The sequence below is a fragment of the Ambystoma mexicanum genome, chromosome 5p (assembly GCF_040938575.1).
Source record: "Ambystoma mexicanum isolate Mex_15411 chromosome 5p, UKY_AmexF1_1, whole genome shotgun sequence".
Classification (NCBI taxonomy): Eukaryota; Metazoa; Chordata; class Amphibia; order Caudata; family Ambystomatidae; genus Ambystoma; species Ambystoma mexicanum.
In genome coordinates, this window is record NC_090930.1 from 652,743,682 (window position 1) to 652,770,249 (window position 26,568).

Genomic DNA, 26,568 nt, shown 5'->3' on the forward strand with positions numbered 1-26,568 from the left:
TACATATCTACCTCAAAAGGAGCACTTTATATAAGTATACTTTCCCTATGCACAAGAGCAGAATCAACCAAAGGTTATTAAAGATCTCAAGAGGAGAGATTTGCAGCAAACAAATCGAGAATTAAAGACGGAGAGAGACTCAGACGAAGGTAAATCATGCCAAGAAGCCAAGGTCGTATCGGCTGAAATAGACCAACAGTGGATACATTTAATGAGAAGAGAAACAGAGTATCCTCTGCAGAAAGGTCAAGATAAGCCACAGATGTTAGATGGCTGGCAAAATTAAATCAAATACACAAATTGCATGAAGAATGAGACAATTTCACAGTGTCGTAATCGCATGACCAGACGAGCAAGAAGGGATGAAACTTTCAATCTACGCATGGACCTGTGCCATGCACAGACACCTTAACTTTTCCTGACCAAGAAGCAGTCTCGAGGCCAACCACATAGAAATAACTGACACATGACCACTAAGCTGATGATTGATTGTAGCAATAATTGGAGGGAAGCTGGGGGTGCAGACCAAACTCCCAGCACCCGGCTGGCTCTTCTGCATGCTGCTAAGCAAGTGGAAAGGTATGAGTGGGGTTGATGCCAACCTAATCATAGTGGACCAAGTATTCTAGGGTCCTATAGTTAGTAGAAACAATGAGACATCGTACTTTTAATGACGTCTACAGTAGCCATTTTTAAGGAAGGTCTTAGATTCCCCATCTGACAGTGTTTATCCAATCCCTACTCTCTGTTACCATATACAGATATAGTGCCTATATTAAAGTTACCTTCCTAGAACCAATAGAGTTGCATGCTAAAGTTTTAAGAGTTACACATCAGTGATGACGAGTTTTTGTTATAAATGCTATGGTTTTTCTGAAATTAATTGGAGTTGAAGCGAGAAGGAAGATCGAGCGATTGCTAATATTCATGAACTCCCCTTTTTTTGTACTTGCCATTAAACAGACTCCATTTGCCAAACTATTGAGTTGTCATTATTGATTTGATGCGAGAGTATTAATCTGCATCCCCATCCATCTCAAGGATGCTGCTGCTCATCTTAAAGTGCTGTTGGGAAACCCCCAGTCCTATGGGCCAGCTGGGGCTCTACTGCACACACTTTAAATGATTTTTTATTTATTTATTTCTACCGCTCCATAGCCCGCAGGCATCATCAATAATAGGTTTTGTTAAAACCAATTTAATAGTCATCAATGTCTGTCATGTGTAGATTTGAACGTGTGACTGCAGATTGCACACCATTTCAGAGTGCTGAACTACCTGAGCTATCAGCAGGGTATCCGAGTGGCAGACATGGTGGGTGGGCATTCTGGAATGCTGGTGCTCTGATCTGCGTTAGCATAAAAACAAATAATTGGGGAAAATGCCAATACAATGACCCAGTACGAAAAGGAAATGGCCTCTCACCAATATGTAGAACATGTGACCCACAGGATGGGTCTAATGTACAGGCCCATGGTTGGTTTTTCAGATTTAGCAGCGAGACTCAGAACAAAAGCTGATCTATCAAAGCAGATGCTTTGTGTTTTAAGGCATAGAGTGCCCACTGCGAAATACCTTCAGGCCAAATAAAGACACTACAAACAGAGTAACAACGTTGTATTTAGCAGATAAAATAGGCTCTGACGGTCTTATAAAAGTAATTCCATGTGTTTGCAACATCTTTAAATAAATTGTAACATGTACACAGTCTGAGAGGTTTACATGAACACTACACGGCAGTGAGATGTCTTGAAAGAAATTCAGCTTTGATCATTGATATTTCTGCTTGTTGAACGGTCCATTGGTACAATGGGGTCATATCAAGTGCAGCGCGTCGCCCTTCCACGAAGTGATGGGACCAGCTAGAAGATTTCTCCATGGGCACTCTTTCTCCATCAGGCCCAGTGCATTACATGATCCATAACATTGACACTACAGAGAGACAGAAGCAAGATTCCTAGATCGAGTCACAGGCGAGGGGTGGGGGGTCTTTGGGAAATCCAGGAGCCTATCAAGGGTTTCCAAGGCAGAGCCTTCCTACCCTGTCTCTTGACTAAACCTGTGGGATTATCGTTTGGCTCTTTAAGAAGTATGGCAGAAACATATGCTTGCTCCAGAAAAAGACTCCCTGCAAGGACATACCTGCCCTTCCCCGATTAAACATCTGGCCAATGGAAAATATGCCTGATTGCTTCCCTTCCCAGCTTTAGATGAAAGCGTCTGGTGACCTCGAATTCTCCCAGCCAAGTCTATGACCACAAAGCAGATGCATACATTGGTGGCAGTTGGGGCAAAGAAGCGTGCCATTCATATAGTGAGGGAATCTACCCGAGTGGGTTGACACTTGGCAGAGCCTGGGCGCAACTTGTGCAACTCTACGAGAAATCAACCACGTTGGGTGCACTGCACATGCATCCCACTGAATTCGATCTCCATGTTTGTGTGGCAGGAATCCTTTGGGAGGCAGTACAATCAGGAATCACTCCATGCAGTGCTTGTCCCGGCTAAAGAACATGCCATTATCATGCTACACGATGAGAGGAGGGAAGTATGCTTAAGTCCAACACGTGTAAGGCATGAGACAATCATATATGTTTTCTGTGTAGTCCACGGTGTTCCATGCCCTGAGGTATAAAGTAGTTCTAGGTTAGCAGAGGAGGAATGGATCTTCCTCTTTGATTGTGGCAAATTGGATGAAATCTTTCAATCCCTCCTCCTGCCTGGTCACTTGATTCGGAAGCAGGCACTGTTGACGCGTAGGCGGGCCTCACCAAACCATTCCCCATCCTTCCACCTTGTTCCAGTTCAAAAGTTCTCTTTGTTGAAGTAAAACTGGACTTTTCTGGGGTCGATACTGGAATGCTGATGACAAGATGTCTGCAGGGTCTTCGCCAAGGCTGTTGGACCGCACAGGAATACTCCGACCACCGATCTGCCACAAAAAAAGAGGAGCTGAATTAGTGGCATGGAAAGAGCAAATGTGAACTAAATGGATAAAAAGGAGGAACTACCCTGAAATAGATGCACCTTATGGAAAATCTCTCAATACTCCTGCAACTCCTTGGTACACATAAGTACATTTGAAAACATTGTTCCTTTGCTTTTGGAAATGGCAGATGCATGCTGGGACGAATACATTTGATTGAAGAGCTGCTGGCCACTCTGGGCCAGGGTCTCCCTCGCTGGTTTCATCTATCTTAATCTGCCTGGTCTGCCAATCGGGGTGTGAAACTATTATCCTTATGTTCCTTAGCAAGCCCTTGGGGTTTAGGGTATAAACTAACGTGTCGCCCCGGGTCTTTTGGTTGTAGCCCTGAATAGAAGCTCAGGGGCTACAGCCAAAAGGCTAGCTAGCCCCGAGTCCCGACAGTCCAGACCTAGCATCACCCAAATCAGTAACTAGCAGTACATTCCTAACACACTGGTTAGGGTGAAATGGGGGCGTTCACCTTCAAACCTTTCGTTTTTTTTGATCCCACCCTATAATGACTGTGTAGTGGAGAAACACAATTCTTGGAAGTCACGACAGCGGCATGCATTCCCTCTACAAAAGTACCATAACATAACCCGTTTCAGATGTAAATACAACTCTAATGGGTCGTGTTGGCAGGCCACAGTCGCGCTCTGTTTTCCTTGTGTGCGGGTCTTTGTCTAATGACGTATGCTGACCTTAATGCATTTTTTCCATGGAGCGTTTTCCACATTCCTAGAGCCACTGCCAGTACTGAGACCCCCTTTCCTAGAGTGTGTCCCGAAAGGTCGTAATTGCACAGGCATGGACCACAGGGCATAGCTCTCAACTCACACGCTTTTGGCGGGTGTCACCCGCCTTGTAAAGGGCTGACTCATTCGCCAAGCCTCCTGCACGCCCATTAATTCCAATGGGCGGCTCACCCGCCAAAAACAAAATCGGGTGATTTCACCCTCCTTTGCGACACAAATGGTTGAGAGCTATGCCACAGGGAATTAATGGACTGTGCCTTGACTTTTCACAGCACTCTCATGGGGGAGCCTGCACTGGCAGCGCTGTTTGGTGCTGTTCCTGTAAGGGGGATGCCTGTCGGATTGTATAGAGCATTGTTTGAACTGACACATATCACAAGCACACGCATGTAGGTGCTGCGCACTTCACAGCGCACACGCAGATGATGGGAGGGATGAGTGTGTTCATGAGGCGCAACCCGGAAGAGAAAAGGAAGCGGCTCATCACAGACTCACCTGGGATGCGCTTCTGCCACCGCAGCAAACTCATTATTCCAGGCAGGTCTCCCGTAGCAGGTTTTCTGTTTAAGACCGGTCACTACATCCGTGGCGTTGTCAAAGTTGATGACGGCGTGGCCAGCCTGGAAGGAAAGTGGAGGCATTTTAGTATCACTGTCTCTGGCAAGTTCCGGTCACCGCCTGCCACTAATACATTTAGCAACACACCTGCCTGGGAATGTTTCCATGCGATTCGCCAAGAGATTTATCAGTCGGTGAGTCATTTGGTATGGATGGGCATAGTCTGGCTGAATCACTATGTACAATGTACATTGCATTTTAATTTTAATACACGCAGCTCCTGTGAAACACACTACAAAATGGCTGCAAAGATTAACATGTTGCATTTGATAGTAATGTGGTTGACTGAGAAAATGCCCTCTGCTTCTTGGACTGGAAATTGGACAAAGATTAATCTACGAGGATCATGGCCGAACCCAGAGAGTTCAAAGGTGCATAATGGCACTACAGCCATGAGTTTGTTGGTGAACTCTCTTTGTATCGGAGAGTTGAGCAAGAGGCACTCCTTTTTCATTACACTTGTCTGGGAATGTTTGGTAAGTAGACTAATGTCATTCCGGAGAATAATGAGCTTGGAGACCTGCCCTGCTGGTGCCGACCATTCACCTCACTCCACCCAAACCTTATCAAGGACGAGTTGCGCCAGGCGGAAGAGTGACTCACCAGATTGCTGTCCCAGCTGGTAAGAAACAACCTGTAGTTGAGGAAGCCAGCTTTGCCGGAGGAGTCCATTTCTTGCTCCAGGGAGGCGAGCAGGTCTGCGAACCAAGCGAACGCCCCCGTCTCCCTGCAGATCCAGTAGAAGTAAATCTGGGAACCAAAGACAGAACATGACCTCCAGCTTTAGAAAAGGCCAGTAAGAGTCAGACAGAATCAACAAATGTGTGTGCAGCTCTGTAAAGCGGAGATGTGTCACCTTTTGGCTATGCCATATCGCTCAATGCTGGAGTTCGACATAGGGCCCTTTGACGGTAATATGCATCTTTATCAGATGTGGGGCACGGGAAGTTGCTGATGGAAGTCAATGGGGCAACGCAGCCTGGTCCCACCAAGAAGGACCAATGTGGAAGGGGGTCACATGGCTCCTGCGCTGAGCGGTGCAAGGCCCCCTTAAACTCTGATATTTTCGGGAACTTCCCAAAGGGTGGGAAGTTGGGTATCTCCCCCCAGCTAGGGATGTAGGGTTCGGCATAAACGTGAGTCCTGTTTGCCAATGATTTCATAGCTGTGCTTTTCACATTCAAACTTGTGTTGGAGCAAACCCCCCGAGTTACTGGATCTGGGACTCTGGGCCGGCTCATTGTGAGGCTGAAGGGGGCAATTTCTGGAGGCATTGGGCCTTTGCGCCCACGTGCGCTTGGAACTAAAGGTAAGTACCATTGCATTGAAGAAGCTTAGACACAGAACTCATGAAGAGGGAACAACTTGGCCATTCATTTTGTGAATTTTCATATTTCAATTAGAAACAAGATGAACTTAAAGATACCAAAACTATATTAACTATTTCAACTCTCTTCTGTGCACTCCTAAGGAATCATCACACATCCATGCTGGGAGAGGGCGGGCAGTCGGGTATACATCTGCCATCAACAAAACCAGCATAGAAAACTAAAAGGGAGATGTTCACAAAACAGATGCCAACACGCAGAACAATGTGCTCAGAAAGTTTAGAAAAAAAAGGAAAATAACAAAAAAGTAAAAAGTTTCGCAAACTGAATGTTCAACTTTCTTGTCTATTCCTGCTGTTTTGCATTGCATTATCTCTCCTCCAGGCAGAAGAGTGGTCAGCAGCTAAGCGCCTGAATTCGGCCGCCCTTGCATTCACTTTCTTACTAGTGCCGCAATCCATTGTCTCATTTCCAGAGCCACATCACCATTTTAATTCACGTGTGCAGGAGTGAGATCTATGGACAGGTAGTGTGTTGCCATTGACGCCTTTGGTCTCCAGTGCCTTAAATGAATCCCATTTCACGAGCCGTGTGTCCCAAACACCAAGAGACGATTCGTATCACGGTGTATCTGCAACGAATCCCTCTCCCCTGTCTGCTAGCCTCCCTGCTAACACTAGGGTTTCAAAACACCCATTCACCACTACTCGGGTCCTGTCCGCCATTCGAAGCACTGGCCTCACACATGGGGCCAGCCTGCGCGTCACAGGTTCGAATCCCGGCCCGCACCCTTCTCTGAGGTCTCTATACATTGAGGCCCATTAAATTGGGAAATAATAACACCCATAATTACAGCGTTTAGAAGCGGGAGGAATCCATCATAAAGCAATATATAAAAACACAATAGCATGTTTGGCCCTAAGTTTTAATTTGTGAAATGTGTTTCTCAGCCCAGGTCTCTCTCGCTTGGTGGCATCGCATTTCAGCAGCGAAATCTTCCTTTCCTTATTGTTTTTTCTAAATGTAGTTTTGGTCTGGCTGCTTCGGTATAGCCCTTACTTTCTGCAGCACTGAAAGAAGCCTGGCTGCAGCGTGTGCACTCTGCTGATGTTGGTACGCTTTTCTCCCAACAGGGATTGTGTCTATTACACCTGCACGAAATCAGAGTACTTACGCCTGTCATACTTGTCCCACACCAAAAGAAAAATCCATGTACATCATTATGTCCCCAGCAGAAGAATTGTGTCTTCAGAAACGATTGCTCTGCTGTGCGGGAAGAGATGACAAATGTGTCCAGCTCAGGACCCCCGTCTCCACAGTAGCAGAGAGTGTGTGGGGTGACGGGGTACATGGTACAGTATTGCCTGCACATAGGAATGTGATAAGGGGGTATGTGATGTCCCCTGGTAGCACGTGGGACTCGGTGCCTCTTCCCCACCTTCTTATCCACTGAACGATTGCATGGTGGGACCCAATCCGAGCGCTTGCTGAGGTGTGACTGGGCTAAGCTTTGCCGCCATCTACTGAGCCTGCGTGGGCCAGTCAAAAAGGCGTGCCGTTCAGGTTTACGCATGAACGCCTCTCATCTGCCGAGATGGCTCTCAGGATGGCCTACTCTGGGGATGACCACATTTCAATAGGAACACCATTTAAAATAATACGATCAGGCGCATGATCGAGATCATGGCACGTTCTCATGATAAGATAGGTTATTTATAACGCGCTTAATACCCAGAGGTTTCTAAGCGCGGACCTGGGGATCAAACCTGTGGTGCACCGTGTTGCCTTGCTTCCAAGGCGAGCACGTTGCCCCTGAGCTATCATCCGGAGATCGGATCATGTGATTGGACGCTGTGAAGCAAACAAACTGGGTGCGTTGATATATGTTCACATCCTTTTTAAAAAACATATAAATCTATTTATTGTGTTCATGTTTAAGTTCAAAACACATTTCAACCAATATATTACCCACAATGCAGTTCGCCAGTAACCACCCAGCACAGTACTTAGGACTGTCTTGGGGAGTCCCCAATCCTGCCCGTACTCTTGTTGACCTGCTTTAAATCCATCTCCTGCCACACCAGCCTCTCCTCCTGACCCCTCTGCTTCCCTTTCCATCAATTCCAGCATGTGCCCCTACCCAATCCATGAGGAAGGACGATTCCCGCCAGACTCGCACTTCCACACGTTTGCAGACACGCCCTCCTTGGGCGCGCGACTTTCTCAGCCGCAGTGCATTGCCATATCCTTAATGCCACTACCATTTGCCACGTTTGGTTAGCACCAGTCCTAGGGCCACTGGCATCTTAGTGTTGTCGGTAACTCATATACCTTCTATGATGCCAAACAAAGCACACCCAGTAGTCAAGTTCAGCCTCCACCCCACATTCCAGGAAGCATTTATGCCTGGGTGTATGTAGTGTGAATATTCTGGGTTCTCAAATGCAGAATGCAGTGTGAATTTCCTGGGTGCCTGTGCGAGTGAACTTGAGAGAAGGTCTATGGGTGAGAGACTGGTGGGTGAATGGGTGTGAATGTGATTGTGTGTGTGTGTGCAGTGCTGGCGCCCATCTCACACAGGCCTACACTTACAAGTCTGAATAAAATACATCCAGAGAAAACACAAACGTATTGTTTTTTAACAAGTCAGAATGCTTTCCACGAACTGCAAAACAGCGATTGGAGTGTTTTGGTAAGTAGGGAGATATAATTTTTTTTTTTAAACGGTGGCCATTTTCAAAGGTCTAGCAGCAAATGCTCCAGTTAAAATGTGACTAATGGTGGTGCCGCATTCCTGGTCCTGACTTATTGGGCTTCTACACTCATGTCACATGTTACCAGAATGCGATTGAAGCACAGAGACACCATGACGCTGCGTGTACAGATGCTTACCTTTTTCGTTTTCAGGCTCTGGTCACTGTGTTGGAACTTGTACCAGATGGACTTCAGGATGGAGGCAAACGGGGTGACTCCGATCCCTGCTCCGACCAACATGCTGACCTCGTACTGGAATACATCTTCACTCGCTGTGCCAAAGGGGCCGTCCACCTCAATCCTAGAAGACGAAGGAAGTATCGATTTCTGGCAAGTGTCAAGAGCATGTTACATCTACACTGAAGCACGCTATGAACATAGCTCAGTTCTGCTCCTCATTTCTACATTGTATAGATTTCTGATACATTCATGAAATCGGCAGAATGCCCAAGGGAAGGCCTGCATTCTCTTCTAATTAGGGAAATGCTTTTTGTGTTTCTCTTGACCCCGAAGTTGCATATGGTCTTTCCCCTTTTGTAATGGCTTGGCAGGTGAAGAACGATGGTCTGGAGGGTTGCCCAGAGCAATGCCAGAGGTTAAGATTCATTGAAACCTTCCAGCCATCACCTCTTTGGTTTTGCTGTAGTCACCCCGAGTGGGATGGGTATGCCCAGACATTTGTGGTGTTGTGCAGAAGGGATGTGACCAAGCGGTTCGGGCTGGACTGCCCCTTTTAGGGTGGGAGCAAGCATGATTTGCATATGGTCTTTCCCTTTTTAATATGGTTTGGCAGGCGAAGAACGAGGTTGCCCAGAGCAATGCCAGAGGTTAAGATTAACTATAAACCTTCCAGCCATCACCTCTTTTGTTTTTCTAGTTGAACTTGAAGGGCCACCAGGTTGCTATGTAACTACTAACAAAATATTAATATTTCCCAAAACATGTGATATGCATTCTCTTTCCCTCAGATGGATGAATTTGTACTTCTTGTATTTCTTGAAAAACGAAAACGTAATTTTGAAAAGAAATGACATACAGAAAAAGGATTTACAGAGAGCGGAGGCCATCTTTGGGTAGGGCGGCTTTACGAGGAGCATTGTTAACCTGGAAGAGGAAGGTAAATTAGTTGGGCTTAGAAACTACAAAGAGATGAGTTTATGCATCATTTTCCCGACTGGTTGACTGAGATACCAATAGTGACCTCAACGGGTCATGCTGCTAGGTGGGCCTTTATCAGGGTTGGGCATGCTGACCTAGCAACTAGTATAATCCATTCAGGCTTTCAGGGTAGCCACAGTGAGCATCTTTGACACAAATGTACACATAAGCAATTAGAGTGGAGTTTATTTGCATATTTCGTGGTCGTTCTCAGATCCCTGTCTGATTTTTAACTTCTGCGAGGGGATGGGCTCTGCCACAGCCTTTATCTGTAAGATGAGGTCTATCATGTTGAAATCATTTGGACGATTCTGGTCAATCAGAACTGTAGCAGAATGCATAGACATGACTTATGCAGAACGTTATCACACAGTACGCTTCCTGGAGCTCATGTGCAGAGTGAAATTCACGCATACAATCCATGTGTAAACATTGTGTGCATTAATTTTACTCCACAGCATATTTTCATTCACTTGTATGGTGGAGAAGAGGCACGGATCATAATTTACGATTCTGTCTCCCCTTTCTCGTCCGACATAAACATACGCCAGCGTTTGCGCCAACATAGCATTTTCATGCTGGGCTAAATGCTGTGGATTCCTAATCCACCAGGTTTTTACTCTAGAAAAAAGCAGGCGGATTAGATAGGAACCTATTGTAAACACTGCCTGCCATGTGTGAATGCTTACAGCATTTACTCATTTTTCATGGCAGAGTGCAAAAGGGATGAGTGAAGGTGCACACACGCCCACTTTACACCTCACTTTTGCTCTCCGATCTGCAAATAATGAAAATTATGTAGAAGGAACCTGTTTGCACCAAAGTGAAAACACCAGAGGTACCCTCTGCGTAATTTACGGGGGAGCTTGAACATGAGCCCCACTGTCTTTTCAGTCTTTCGCCAGTGATGTGTTTAATTGCAGGGAGCAAAGTGCTGAAAGGCAGGAATGCAAACGATGGACCTGGAAAGGTTCCTGCCCGCTTCAGTGGTTCAAAAGCCATTCAGGGAAATACTTTTTTCAATGGTTCTTCCTGGAGTCAGCCCTTGTTTGTTCACGTTTATTTTGAGTACATGGCGTCTGTGTTTGAATAGTCAGGCTTTGTGTTGCAATCGCCACATAAAAAAACATGTTTTTATGACAGCTTTTATGTAAAGCAAGTGTGCACTGGGCTGGCGGATTAAGCTGAATTGTAAATGTATGTCCAGGGTGGGGAGTTTGGTTAATTGGTTAATGAAAAATCCTGCATGGGGGAGGGAACCAGAGACGGAAAATCCCCAGGGAGTCAGACTCCCTTCCAAAGTGTTCTTAATTTGTTAGAGCGTTCTTCCAATCATACGGAAGCTCAATTTAAGAATGAGAAAAGGGAAACAAAGGAAAGATTTTTTTTAAGCTTAATGCATGACTGCTCCACTGGCAAATGGGGGCATTTTCTCCAAGCCGTAGAAAAAGGTGCTAAAGACAGGTTTAAGTCTGTCGTAAAAGGCTTTTTTTTCTACTCAGCACAGGATTTTTCAGGTTTTTGGGGGTGAAGTGGTCGAGACAAGGAACAGATTTCCCATTTCCACCTTTAATTCCTACTCCGCCTTCAATAACCACGTGCTTTTACATCAACTTGGTATTTTTATGCTGGTGTCAAAAAATGGATTCCTATGGAATCTGCCTGTTTTTAGCACCTGCTAAAAGCAAGAGGTCCTAGGAATACACTGGGCACCGTACATAGTTTGGTGGTAATTCTGTTGAGATTACCACCAAACAGGTTTACCGTTGCCACCACTTGCTCCACTGGATTAACCATCTGATTACTACAGAGGTGAAAGTGGTGTTAATCCTCATTTTTGGAGTCCATATGCAGTGGTGGTAGGTGGAATTATTTATTTGAGGGGCACATATGTTTCCCACAAATTTGTCGGAGCAACCAAGGGTTAAAAAGGTGCATTTAAAGGCACACTTTTTCAAGAATTAGGTAAAAAAACACTCAGTTTGCAATTGGTTGTGTAGGGTAACTCATGAAAAAAATCTAATGGATGCAAGAAGTCACCAACAGAGTCATTTTCCAATGCATTTCCATGGTTCCTTTAACCACTGTGTCTATCCTTCCCAGTTCTGACAGCCCAAGCATGGAACTCTCTACCCACAGGACTGCGATTAGAAGAACAAAACATTCTTTTTTTAATATTCCCTTCTCTATGACTGTTTCTTGACCCCCCCGCCTTTTAGTTGCCTTTGTTGTCCCGTCTTTTGACTTCTCTTGTGTTGTTGTGCACCCAGATGCCTGCGGGCTTTGGCGCTATATAGAGACCTAGTTGTCCCTGACCAATAAAAAATCAGGAAGAAATGGGTGCCTCTTAAAAGAATCTCACTCCATCACAACAATGCACCATTGATCGATTGAGTGCCATGACGGAGCTCATTATCAAACCATCAGATAAAGGCATGAACATCGTCCTCTTGAATCATGGTGACTATATTAAAGAGGCCCACAGACAACTGTTGAATAAGGACTGCTATGCTAAATTAACTGAAGATCCATCTGAAACCATGAGCGGTAAATTAGACCATCTTTTACAGACATGGAAAGAGAAAGACCTGTTGGATGAGGACATTTGTTCTTATTTACGTCCCAAGTTCCCGGTTATTCCAACTATTTATTTTCTGCCCAAAGTACATAAGAGTCTCACCAAACCACCGGGCAGACCTATAGTTACACTATGCGGGGCTTTGTTAGAAAATACCTCGAGATTCATAGACAAGACTCTGGTGTCTTTTGTCACTACTCTACCGTCATATCTCAGGGACACCAAAGACCGCATAGAAGGAATACCATGGGAATCTACCTATTTATTAACGACACTTGATGTAGTCTCTCTCTACATGTCTATTAGACATACAGATGGTCTCAAAGCTTGTGAATATTTTTTGCATACCAGATCCTTGAATTACCTTCAACATTCACAAATGATACTTGAAATGATTTTACTTTGTTTGACTAATAATTATTTTCTCTTTAACAAGCAGTTCTTCATGCAAATACAAGGTACTGCCATGGGCTCTACATTTGCCCCTCCTATACTTATTTGTGGTATGGCATCCTAGAAACAGTCAATACACATCCAAGATCGCCCTTTGGCTGAGATACATAGATGACTTGTTTGTTATCTGGGAAGGAACTAGTACAGAATGGCTGGATTTTGTTACAGTTCTTAACATCAATTATCTTAATTTACAATTCACCGAGAGCCCAGCAAGACTGCTATCACATAGTTGGATATTCTTGTTACTGTGGCTCAAGGTGAATGGATCACCAGTTTGTACAGAAAACCTACGAGTTCCGTTATCCCACTCCATGCCAAGAGCAACCACCCCACAGCCCTTAAATGGAGTATTCCTTAGGGGGAGTTCATTCGCATACGAAGAAACTGTTCCAAGATTGAAACCTTTGACTGCGAATGTGCCCTCATGGCGAATAAATTTAAGCAACGTGGATACCCCAAGAAAGTATTGGAGAGGGCTTTTCAGAAAGCCAGAGACAGAGATTGCTCTCTACTACTGGTAGCAGAACTTCGGAACATATTACCACAGACACCAGCGAGACACAGCTCATTTTGACCTATGGAGAAGGCTCTCACAATATTCGACAAGTCATGCAACGACATTGGCACATCCTTAAATTAGATGAACACTTAAATACTATTTTGGGAGATCGCATTAACATTACTTTTCGCATATCCACCTCATTTAAGGATACTCTAGTTCCAAGTTTTATGAGGCCGATTGATAATGCTTTGACTAATGGATGATTGAACACTAAACCATCGGGCTTCTATAGGTGTTCTAAATGTAAAGCCTGTACTTATGCTGTCAATAAGACATGCTACATACATCCTATTTTGAGCAACAATATTAAGATCTCGTCCAGAATAACTTGTAACTCTGATCATGTGGTTTATGTTTTGAATTGTCCTTGCAACATGTGGTATGTGGGCAGTACGAAAGGTAAATTGAGATTAAGAATGCTTCAACACATTAGAGCCATAAGGAATGTAGATTCCAACTATCCGATGGCTCTACATTTTCAGTCTAAACATGGCAGTAAACTGGAGGGCTTTTCCTTCTTTGGCTTTCAAACAGTGCCCAAATCACCCAGAGGTGGCAACCGGCAGCTATTGTTGAGACAATTAGAAACAAAGTCCATTTTGGACCTTGAGACCAAAAAACCGAGGGGTCACAACCTTGATGAAGAGCTGTATACGTTTTTAGGTACCTAATAGTATATATTTTTTGAATTTCTCCTTATATTTTTGGTACCTTTTTCCGTTCTTTGATGACCCTTGCAGGGTCCGACATAATATTAACTTGGCCCCAGCCACCATGTACATTTCTCCCTGTTTTATTGACGTACATCACAGGTTGTTTTTATTATAAGATTGTGAAGCTTAACTTGGTTATGTTTGTTTTTAGCATGATTACTAGGAGGGTTTTTCTTCAATATTTATCATTATGATGAGCATTTTTACACAGAATGTATTTAGGACTCCTTATGCTTTTTTTTACTCTATCCCTCCACCTCATCTCACCCGCCTTTTATTTGTTGGTGGTTGATACTTCTCACCTTTTAGACACAGTTTCTGACCTTCAGGTTACACAGCTATGGTATATCTCTATCTGTGTACATTGAGTCTAATTTATCTATAGACATTATTAAGCTAATGAATATCATGTTTTGATGTGCAGCAGAAGGCACTCTATCATAGCAGTTTTTCGATTCAGATTGACATTTTTAATTGTTTACATGCACTTAGCATTTTATTCCTGATACATTTGTTGTCTATTCTCCAGTTGTCCATGTATGCACGCTTTTATGCTTTGTATTTTACCACAGAGATATGAGTATTTTTTAACATTTTGATACCATGCCATTTTACTATTTTGTGATTTTTTAATTGTTCTCTGGTGGTTAGCTGAATGGTCTTATGATAAATTAAACATTCTATTTTGTAATACATTAGTGAATACATGGACGTAGAGCACTATGCACATTATTATAACTGTTGAGAAGACTACTTTTCTCCCCCCCTCCTTTTCCTTGGCTGCTACGCACTATGCCTCTTTTTTGCTGCTAAGCACTATGCACTTTATACTGTTATCATACTGTATTACCTTTTCTGCCCTATCCATCATGCATATCAGTATCCAGATTAATATGATGTTATGTCTATGTATTCATGTGATATGAGGTGACTATTCAGCATGCATTTACAACGATCAGTAAATTGTACGGTTGATATCTGCATTACAGAACTGAGTTGAGGAAATGGCTGTTTATAGCGGTTGTGTAGTTTTTTGCACAGACGGGATACTCATATGCTTGGTGTTTTCTGGCTAGGCTTCTTCCAATTAAATATTTTAATTTTTATTCTTTAGAGGCCAGAGGTAGCCAGCATTGCCAACATGTCTACACTATTTTGGAGGCATCTAATTGGTTGATGCAATGTTTTGTCATTTATACTTTTGCACTTAGAATTTAATTATGTCGCAGCCTTAGATGAATGATATTTTTGATAAGCACGGCTGTATTTTCAGCGCGGTACTTTCATCTCTATTTTTTCCTCCTCCCGCCATTTTTCCACTTGTAACGCCTTTTCCTCCTCAGTTTATGGAATTGCAGTGTCTGAGCACTCGCTCTAATATTTTGACCCACACAGTACTTTGATAATGTTTTAATGACTGTGGAGTGTATTTAACTTAGTTAGTACAGTTGATACTGAGGTGTTTTACATCGTTGTAACATGGCTGCCAGAAATCAACTAAACACTACCTTCATGTGGATGGGGACATTCTATGTTTTTGTACCATAGAGTATGTTAAGCATTTTTAAGGAGTCCTTTTTCTGTGTCACTCCCTACCTACGTGAACAAGCGGTCAGGATACCGCGAAACACGTTGTCTGCCTTCCAGGTTTTCCCTTCTGTTGCACCTTTACAATAAACATATGTTCGTGCTGCCGGGACCTGCTGTCATGCCTTTTCCTTGCTGAGACTGGATGTCCATTTCCCAGCTGCTCTCGGGAGTGCAACCCGCTGGATTTGCCCTGTTTCATTTCCATGCTAATTGAACTAATATCTGCCAGCATTCCCCTATCAGAACATACTTACTATTCCTTGAGCTCCTCATTAAAAACGCTATTTGTATAATACAGATTGTTCTTTTAAATTACTTTGATTTCAACTTTCTTCATTTTAGGTCAATTTACATCCAGCCAATGAAATGATCGCAATCGTAAGTAAGGGTAATAATACCTCACCTACTTGTAGATTCTGCGCTGAGTTTTCATCTGAATCTTTGGAACACTTGTTCATGTTTGGTCCTGCACTCAAATCCAAACGTGCCATTCTTTTGGAAATGTGTAGACATTGTCAAAGATATGTCTTTGGAATCGATATGGAATTTTACCTCTAGTGGCACTTATCCTTCTTTGAGTATTGCTACGCTGAATCTTTAAACTGATATATTAGATGTATACCAATTGTTGTTTGTCGCTATTAATGTTCTTTTGTTTAGAATAATTACTGACTATATCGATCATTTATGTTTTTTAAAATAGTTTTCTTTCCTCTTTTTCTTTTCTCTCTTTTTATGTAATACTCATAAATGTATGTAACCTAAATAGCTACGCATATTGTGCTTCTTTTGCAAAAGGTTTATTTTTTTAAACCAAAATGCAAATTAAAAAGATAACCAATTTAATTACATGTCTATAATTGGTAGCATTATTTGAAATGGATCAGATGGCACCTAGGGGTTCTGGCCCTTGGTCCTGGTGTTGTATGCTTTGAGCATAATGGCAATAACGATGCTGTAAGAAAACATGTCTATTCTGGCTGATCTGCCAATATATAGAAATGACCCCATGCAAGAACATATTCCTGCTAGATTTGACATTAAAAAGACTATGCCACAATAAGAAAGAATGTCAAGACTGGCTGCACCAATATAGGCCAGTTTAACCACAGAAGAGTACTCATCATACTGGTTCTACCCTTGGCGCCAGTAAAAAGAAATGCAATGCCACGTCAGAAAATATTATCTCACTTGTTACACCAAAGTAGGCCAGTTTAGCCATAGAATACCACTTATTATGTTTGCTTTACTCTTGATGCCCACTGAATCAAGCCATGCCACAATACGAAAATATATCCATACTGGCCACCAATGTAAGCCAGTATTGCCACGTAATAACACTTATCATGTTTGCTTTACCCTTGATTCCCAGTAACAAATGGCATTCCACAGAAAGAATATATGGGCAGACTGGCTCTACCAAAGTAGGTCAGTCTTTCCACATATAACACTTATCATGTTCTCTTTATCATGTTCTCTCAATGGGCACAAAGACATGCTATGTCCTGGCAAATCACCTACCACAAACCTCTTCATTCCCAGCATACAATCAGAGACAAGCCTGCTGCCAGGCACACACGCAAGGATTTAGAAACACAAATTCATTCATTCATGCATTTTTTTTATCTCATTCACACATGTTTGTTTGTTTGTTCTATTCACTTATAATGCGCACCAAACCCAAAGGTAGCTGGGCGCAGCAGTACAGAACATGCATTCATACATCTATTCATTTCTCCATTCACTTGCGCAGATATACAACAGACACATACGCATATACATACATACAATATTAAAATAAAATGATCTATCCTTACCTGCAGCCCCAGTCCGGTAGTCAACTTCTACGAAAGCCCTCTGGCTCCTGCACAGCATTAATAGGAACCATAAAAGATCACAAGGAGGCCTAAATGTGCCGTGAGGCATGGGAGCACCCCTTGGGCACAACTAGGCCTGCAGTTCCCAAGCCTACATCCCCAATGGGCTCAGCAAGGCTGGGGAAGCAAAACACGCTAGCATTGCATAGCCCCTTAGGCATGCATGCTGGGGATCTTAAACTGTCAAAGGGAAATCATGTTTCCCTTTGACTGTTAAAGCCAGCACAGGAGTGCTTGGGAGGGCTTTCCTTGAGCTGGTTTTGGCTCATCCATAATGCCCGACGGGCGGGTTGGGTCCCCTACGCCCATTACGGACAAACAGCCCATGTCCATATGAATTCATGTGAATTCCATCTGACATGAGCTGCAACTCCGCCGCAGTCCATCCGATAATTTTTGGAGAGAAAGTGGATCATTTGCCTCCACTTCACCTCAATTTCTATGGTCCACCGATGCGGTAAAGCAGCGGTAATCGAGTTACCACCCCTTTATTGCCATTTTTACCTTTGAACTCATAACGAGGCCCATTTTAAATGCCTCCCACAAGCATATGTTATGGTAGGCATTTGCATTATTTGCACTATGAAGTGCAAAAAAAGTGTTACTGTCAGTTTGCCTGTTATTACATTTTGTTTTGCACTACGTAGTGCGACGGATAAAAATTGCACAGAGGGCAAGTTTTGCATGAAAGTGGTAAAGTAGTGGATCCCCTCACTGCAATTTCCTCTTTATTCTTTTTAAATGAGGCCCAAAGTAGGAAAACTGATTTCACAGGCGCCTTGACGTAGATACGTTTCCTCCTAACAGCACTAATCACTTTGAGTGTGTTATAATAGTTTCTTGTAATAAAAAACATACTGCATGCTACATTTGTGGATGTTATCAGAGGAAGTGCCTGTGAATAGAACTACATTCTATAAAAGGGGTCTGCAATTTGCGTGGCAAGGTGGGGTCTGGTGATGTCTGTTTTCAGAAGACCAATTTAAGCTATTAACCATCGACACCTCCACCAGCACCACCGACTACGAATCCCTCCTGGTAAAACTCCAACTCGCACCATCCACCTCACACAGCTTCCTACTCATTTATGAACCCCCTGGCTATAACAAAACCTTTGCAGACACATTTGGTGATGCCCTGGCCGCTAACCTCTTTCAACACCCAACTCTCACTATCCTAGGAGATTTCAACAGATGTTCGACTCACCATCAAACCCCATGACCAGGTCACTTACAGACAGTCTCTAACCACTCAATCTGAAACACCACACATCCACTACCACCCACACGAGAGGCCACACCCTTGATGCAATATTCAGCACCTCAAACATATCTACCCAACCCCATGCCCACTGTCGTGGTCTGATCCCTCTGTTGTACCATACCATTCAACACTGTGGTCAATGGCCAACACCCAACATGACCTCCACAAATTGTCCCCTCCACTTTCCCATTATGGAACAAAGTGGTAATCACCCCAGATCTTGAACTCTCACTCCGCAACTCCCTCAACTCACTTTTCCTAGTGGAAGGACCACCGGCAATTGATCCTTCGACTTTTGGCTTACCAATGCTCTCAAACCCCTCACCCGGTCAAAACATTCCTTGCAGAGATGTGGTCCATCGCCGAACTGGTTCTGACACAGTCTCAAACCCCTCAAAACTCTCAAGCACCATCTGCAACGGGCCTGGCGAGCCGACCCTTCAGCCCAAAACAAAACTGCCCTAGCAAGGACAACCAGAATATACAGATCAGAAATCACGAAAAGCAAGAAATCATACTATGGCAACCGAATCGAAAAAATGCCCGCAACCCAAGTAAGGAACTACATAAAATCATTGCAGAATTCAAATCACCCACATGTTCTCGCCTGACCATCCCAAGCTCCCAAGCCTTATGTGACACCCTCTCGCTCCACTTCTACACTGCCTCCAACGAAAGACACAACGCCATTATCGCCAAATTAAAAAATCATACCACCGCCCACCCGCCCACAGCGCCCCACGCAAACCCCACACCAATCACACATTTCTTTCGACTCTTTCATTCCCATCACACACCAAAAATTCCTGTCGCTGTTAGCGGCCAGCCGCCCGTCAGGCTCTCTGGAAGACCCGTGCCCACCCACACTGCTCAAGAAAATACTTGGCGCCACCTGTGCAGGTAACGTCGCTCGCACAATTCTTAACCACTCACTCACCTTAGGATCCTTCCCGAAAGCCCAAAAAACATCCTACACCAAACCCATTCTCAAAAAATCGACACTTGACCCCCTTCTTCCCCAAAGCTACCAACATATCTCCAATACACGTTTCATCGTCAAACTGATCGACCGCGCGGCTTGCAAATATCTTGGCCATTTTGCTGAATCTAATAATCTCCTAGACCGAGCACAATCATGTTTCAGACCACTAAGGGTAACAGAAGCCTCCCTAGTCTCCATCTGGGATGACCTAAAAAGAACAGCCAACGCAGATGGGTGCGCGGTCCTCATCTGTCATGATGCCTACCTCCAAGCAGCCAGGTCCGACCCAGCAACCCCAGAGGCAGGCATCATTTACCCCAGGGAAGTGCCAGCGGGCCCAAGCTGGGGCCCTTTGGACACAGTCCTGGCGCCTTTGGCGCCAGGCTCATGTTGGACCCCTGTCCTGGCACCTTAGGCGCCAGGCTCATAAAGCTAGACATGTGTTCAAGTGTTTTAAGGTGCACTTACCTGATGCAGACCATGCTGCTACATCCAGGCCCTCTTGAGGCCTGAATGGAACTACTTTACCTGTGGAACTACTTTCCCCTGGGTGTGGTCGGGGAAGGGTACATACCCGATCGGTGGAAGGATACATACCTGGAACTTCTTCCAAAGCTATTTAAACCACGCCCGATCAGCAACTCACGCTCCGCGTTGTTCTGCTCCTCGCAGCTGGACGCTCACCGTGTCAGCTCCTGCTTCTGGACTTCAGCCACGCCTGTCAGCATCCTGGGTCACCTGCTAAGAGAGAATTGGAGAGAAAGAAGACCTTACCTGCTAAAGCTGCATCACGGAGACTTCACACCGACGATCCTGAAAGGGAAGACATCATTTTAAAAGCATTTCGCTTCGATCGCTGCAGCGCTGCATTTCACTCACCTTTCCTGCGCACCTCCATCTTCAGCAGCGATCATCCGGATCCGCAGCCACTTCCCAGAGCCTAGAGAGAAAAAAACAAGAACATAAGGTGAGAGAAGGAAGGGAATAGGAAAAGCTCAGTTTCCTTCTAAGACTTACCTGTTGGGTCATTCTCATTTCATTTCGGGTCCTGCCGCTTCCTGGCATTCCGGACCCCGGCCCCTATGGGGAAAAAAGACAAAGACATTGAATGAGCGAATGCAAAGACATTACCCGAACGCTCATCCAGAACTTACCTGTCATTTACTGGAACTGCACGTTTCACTTCGGGTCGGCGCCATATCTCCGGCATTCCGAACCCCGGCCCCTAAGGGGAAAAAGACATAAGCGTTAGCGCTTGCTGCAATAAGACAATTAACATTATTATTAAGCTTGAACTTTTGAACTTGCTACAGAACTCTTACAGCGCCTTACCTGAATAGTCAAGCTTATTTGAACTCCCATCAAACCTCAATCCAGTGAAGTAACTGGGTTTCAACGCGCCCCTGCATCAGAAGCAGGATGGAGAACTCATCCTTCCAGACCCTAAGATGAGACTTCACAGGGAATCGAGGAAGGGTATCGTGGAGGGTTGGAAGGGAGTGGGAGGCTTGAGCATTATTCCATCAGTAGGTAATACTCCCTTTTCACGCACAGGGGAATATTCCTGCGAGCCAGTGAGTCCATCTTCAGAGTCCTGCGCTTCACCATAGAAGAAGCATCAGCACTCGAAGCCAGACCTGCGCCTCCGTGGGAATCAGCTGAGCGTGACAGAACGCGAAGCCTACCCACAATTTCCCACCCGGGCGCTATGGAGACTTCCGAGACAGATCAGCTGGCCCAGCTTTTGGGGGAATTACGGGCAGAAGTGCACTCAGCCCGCCAGGAGACTAACGCTCTCAAAAGAGAACTGATCCTATCCAAGGAAAGAACAGATGACCTGGCCAAAAGGTTATTGCAGGCCCAGGCAGGGCACACTCCTTTACCTAATTCCGGAGATACTTTCACATCAATGGGTTTGAATAACCCGGTACAAATCAATCTACCTGGACACATGCCTTTGGCCCCGCCTGAACGTTTTGCGGGGGATCCCAAGAAATATGCCGTCTTTATGAACCAATGTCGTTTACACTTTCTATGCAGACCCGGGGCCTTCCCTAACGACCAGACCAAGGTAGCCTTTATACTATCTTACCTCAGTGGCAGTGCTGCCGATTGGTCTATTCCATTGGTAAATCAGGATGATCCCATTCTCCAGAATTTTCAGGGTTTCCAGGCCAGCATGGAAAGATTGTTTGCTCGACACTCTCAAGGTCAGGCCCTTGATAACGAACTGCTATCCTTACGACAAGGTAATCAGGATCTTCTGTCCTACGTTGCCACCTTTAATAGACTGGTTGTGGAAACTGGATGGCCAGAAAACAAAAGGATCACATTGTTTCATCGAGGCCTGCGCGGAGAGCTTAAGGATGTTCTAGCTCAGATAGTAGATCCACCCCAGGTCTGCGCAGACTACATAGACTTGGTGGTTCAACTTGATCACAGACTTCAAAATAGAAAAGCAGATCGGTTCAAGTACGAAACCTGAGTACCGATCAAAACCCACGCTAACTCCAAGAGTACTGACGTATCCGAACCTATGCAAATCGGCGGTGTTAAAGGACCATTAACACAGAAGGAACGAGAGAGAAGGCGGCAAATGCAACTTTGCCTGTATTGTGGGACTTCCGGTCACTTTCTTCGAAATTGTCCGGTTAAACCACCTAAGAAGGTGATTGGAGCCACAGATAACGATTTATTGACACCTGATTCGGGAAACGACCTTGCCCGACAAGCGTAGGGGTCCGCTTGCCGAGCTTGAAAACAAACTCTTTGACCTCGCATTTTGTCATGCCAATGGTGCTCGTGGACCCAAAACAGCCTCAGCTGTTGCATGCTATAAAAGCATACATCGACAGTGGAGCTATTGGAAATTACATAGACCGTGAATTGGCTTCCAGGATTAAGCTCCCTCTCCGCCCGAAAGTAACCCAAGATGTCATTACTACAGTAGATGGAACCGAAATAGCCTCAGGGCCTGTAACGCATTCCACTGTTGAAATGACACTGGTGGGTCAGGATGGACATCGGGAAGCAATCGTGTTTGATGTGATCAAGGCCCCACAATTTCAAGTAATTCTTGGAATTCCTTGGTTAGAAACACATAATCCCAGAATTGACTGGCGAGCAAAGAAGATAAGTTTTCCTGATTGTGAACCAACTTGTTACCCAAGAAATCCAGTTATGGGTCTAGCCTCAGCAACTTCCACCCCTGTACAGCTACTGTCAGAATACCAAGAATTCCAAGACGTTTTTCAGAAGGAACAGGCTAACACGTTACCTCCCCATCGGTCTTATGATTGCCAAATCGATCTGGTACCCAATGCTCAACTACCTTGTAGTAGGATTTATGCTCTTACGGAACCTGAGAACCTACATTTGCGTCAGTATTTAGATCAGTACCTAGCCAATGGTTTTATTCGCCCGTCCAAGTCTCCTGTCTCCTCAGCTCTGTTCTTCGTGCCGAAAAAAGAGGGCGACCTTAGAACATGTATAGACTATCGCGCCCTAAATCAAAGAACGATTAAGAATCGTTATCCTCTGCCCCTTATCCCTGAGCTTATCCACCAGGTGAAAGATGCTTGTGTGTACACCAAGTTAGATCTCCGATGAGCTTATCACCTGGTGCGTATAAAAGAAGGCGACGAATGGAAGACTGCATTCCGCACCAAATTTGGGCTCTTCGAATATCAGGTGATGCCCTTCGGTTTGTGCAATGCACCTGCCGCCTTTCAGTACTTTATGAATGATGTTCTTCGGGAACTTATCGACGTCTTTGTCATTGTTTATATTGACGACATCCTGGTGTACTCCTTTTCAGAATCCGATCACAGAAAACATGTTAGGGCAGTTCTTGAGAAATTGCGCCAGCACAGACTATTTGCAAAGCTCGAAAAATGCGTTTTTCATACCACAGAAGTGGAGTTTCTCGGATTCATCCTGACACCTCAAGGAGTCCGAATGGACTCGCGAAAGGTGGACGCCATCCTCAAATGGCCATCTCCTAGCTCGGCGAAGGGAGTTCAGAGCATGCTCGGCTTCGCCAATTTCTATCGAAGATTCATCCCGGAATTTTCCCGAACAGTCCAACCCATCTCAGCTCTCCTAAAGAAAAACAAACGCTTTGAATGGACTCTTGAGGCCGAACAAGCCTTTCAGGACCTGAAAACCAAATTCACCTCTGCACCTATATTGAAGCACCCGCACCCAGATCTCCCTTACATTGTGGAAACCGACGCATCCATTTCGGCCATGGGAGCTGTCCTGTCGCAAAGAGACCCAGAAACTAACCAACTACACCCTGTGGCCTTTTGGTCCAGGAAATGTTCTCCTCCTGAAATCAACTACGCAATTACCGACAAAGAGTTACTGGCTATGAAATCTGCTTTCAAGGCTTGGCGTCACTACCTTCTCGGGGCAAGACACACCATCACCGTAATTACGGACCACAGAAATTTACAGTATTTAAAGACGGCCAAGGCTCAATCTTCACGACAACTCCGATGGGCTCTATTCTTTGCGGAATTTGATTTTGTAATTACCTATTGCCCTGGCTGCAAGAATGGTAAAGTGGACGCCTTATCCCGGATTGGCATGGAAGAACCCAGTTCGAGTTTAGAACCTGTGCCAATCATACCTGAACAAAGAATCTTAGGCCTAACTTCATTGCAAACTATTGAGGACATCCAAACGCAAGTAAAACAACTTCTAGACTTTTCAGCCTTACTGGAATGGAGTCAAAAGGGTCCTCATTACCCCGTTAAGGATGACTTACCCTACTTCCAGGAGCGGTTGTTTCTGCCTAGTAAAGAATTGCAAGAACTTGTTATTGCCCATCATCATGAATCATTAATGGAAGGACACCCTGGTATCGCTAAAATGGAGGAAAAAATCAAACGCCACTTCTGGTGGCCTTCTTGGAGAAAAGACATAAAGTCTTTTGTATTGTCTTGCAGAATTTTCACCCAAAACAAGGGTAAAAAAAAAAGGCCAGCCGGCCTACTTCAACCCTTGGATATTCCACCGGCACAATGGCACACCTTGTCAATGGACTTTATAACTGACCTGCCTCCTTGTGCTGGTTACAACACTATCCTTGTAATTGTGGATCTATTCTCCAAAATGGCCCACTTTATCCCTTTAAAAGGTTTGCCTTCAGCTTCCACCTTGGCCAAAGAATTTCTGGAGAATATAGTTTGCATACATGGTTTCCCTTCCATATTAGTCTCGGATCGTGGAAGTCAATTTATCTCCCATTTTTGGAAGAAGTGTTGCCAACTAGCACAAATAGATGTGCGGCTATCCACCAGCCACCACCCCCAGACCGACGGACAAACTGAGAGAACCAATCAGACTCTCGAGCAATATCTTAGGTGCATGTTACATCAATCCGAGTTAAATTGGAAAGACATCCTTTGGATCGCAGAATATGCATACAACAATTCAGTGCATTCTGGAACCGGACAAACTCCTTTTTATACTTTGTATGGTCACCATCCTCGGACCTCTGATCTAGATCCACCTCTGACCCTGGAAATGCCCGCAGTAAATCATCTGCATTCCACAATAACCCAAGCCTTCAAAGAAGCTGCAACTCATTTACAGCAAGCCAAGAAAAAGTATAAAGAAAACGCTGATTTGCACTGAAGTAAAACTCCTCCTTACCAAGTAGGAGATCAGGTATGGCTAGCAACGAAACATTTACCCCTCAAGGGCCCGCGAACCTTCAATCCCAGATTCATAGGACCTTATCCCATCAAGGCTATAATCAATCCAGTGGCCTTTAAACTGGATTTACCGTCTAACATGCGTATTCATCCAGTTTTACATGCATCACTTTTGAAGCCAGTACAACCAGGGACCCGACTGTCCAAGCCTCCAGACCCAGTTCAAATTGAAGGGGAATTAGAATTCGAAGTTAAAGACATTTTAGACTCCAAGGTGTTAAAGTCCAAACTCTTCTATCTTGTTGACTGGAAGGGATATGGACCTCAGGAGAGATCGTGGGAGCCTAGTAACCATGTTCACGCACCTCGATTAATACAAAGGTTCCACCGGAGATTTCCGAACAAGCCAAAACTCCCGGAGGGAACAACCTTGGGAGGGGCCTTGAGGGGGGGTACTGTCATGATGCCTACCTCCAAGGAGCCAGGTCCGACCCAGCAACCCCAGAGGCAGGCATCATTTCCCCCAGAGAAGTGCCAGCGGGCCCAAGCTGGGGCCCTTTGGACACAGTCCTGGCGCCTTAGGTGCCAGGCTCATGTTGGACCCCTGTCCTGGCGCCTTAGGCGCCAGGCTTATAAAGCTAGACATGTGTTCAAGTGTTTTAAGGTGCACTTACCTGATGCAGACCATGCTGCTACATCCAGGCCCTCTTGAGGCCTGAATGGAACTACTTTACCTGTGGAACTACTTTCCCCTGGGTGTGGTCGGGGAAGGGTACATACCTGATCGGTGGAAGGATACATACCTGGAACTTCTTCCAAAGCTATTTAAACCACGCCCGATCAGCAACTCACGCTTCGCGTTGTTCTGCTCCTCGCAGCTGGACGCTCACCGTGTCAGCTCCTGCTTCTGGACTTCAGCCACGCCTGTCAGCATCCTGGGTCACCTGCTAAGAGAGAATTGGAGAGAAAGAAGACCTTACCTGCTAAAGCTGCATCACGGAGACTTCACACCGACGATCCTGAAAGGGAAGACATCATTTTAAAAGCATTTCGCTTCGATCGCTGCAGCGCTGCATTTCACTCACCTTTCCTGCGCACCTCCATCTTCAGCAGCGATCATCCGGATCCGAAGCCACTTCCCAGAGCCTAGAGAGAAAAAAACAAGAACACAAGGTGAGAGAAGGAAGGGAATAGGAAAAGCTCAGTTTCCTTCTAAGACTTACCTGTTGGGTCATTCCCATTTCATTTCGGGTCCTGCCGCCTCCTGGCATTCCGGACCCCGGCCCCTATGGGGAAAAAAGAC

At 45.0% G+C, this 26,568-nt stretch overlaps 1 protein-coding gene across 1 annotated transcript in view; it reads right to left on the reverse strand.

Moving 5' to 3' along the window:
- Positions 1–1,602: 1,602 nt before the first annotated feature.
- Positions 1,603–26,568, reverse strand: part of NOX1 (NADPH oxidase 1) — a 94,387-nt gene continuing 69,421 nt past the window's right edge. The window contains exons 10-13 of the mRNA XM_069613005.1: positions 8,562–8,724; positions 4,945–5,091; positions 4,219–4,343; positions 1,603–2,932 (exon numbers count right to left, since the gene is read on the reverse strand). Of these exons, the coding sequence (XP_069469106.1) occupies positions 2,806–2,932; positions 4,219–4,343; positions 4,945–5,091; positions 8,562–8,724 (562 nt within the window). The 3' untranslated portion in view covers positions 1,603–2,805. The remainder of the gene's footprint in view (positions 2,933–4,218; positions 4,344–4,944; positions 5,092–8,561; positions 8,725–26,568) is intronic.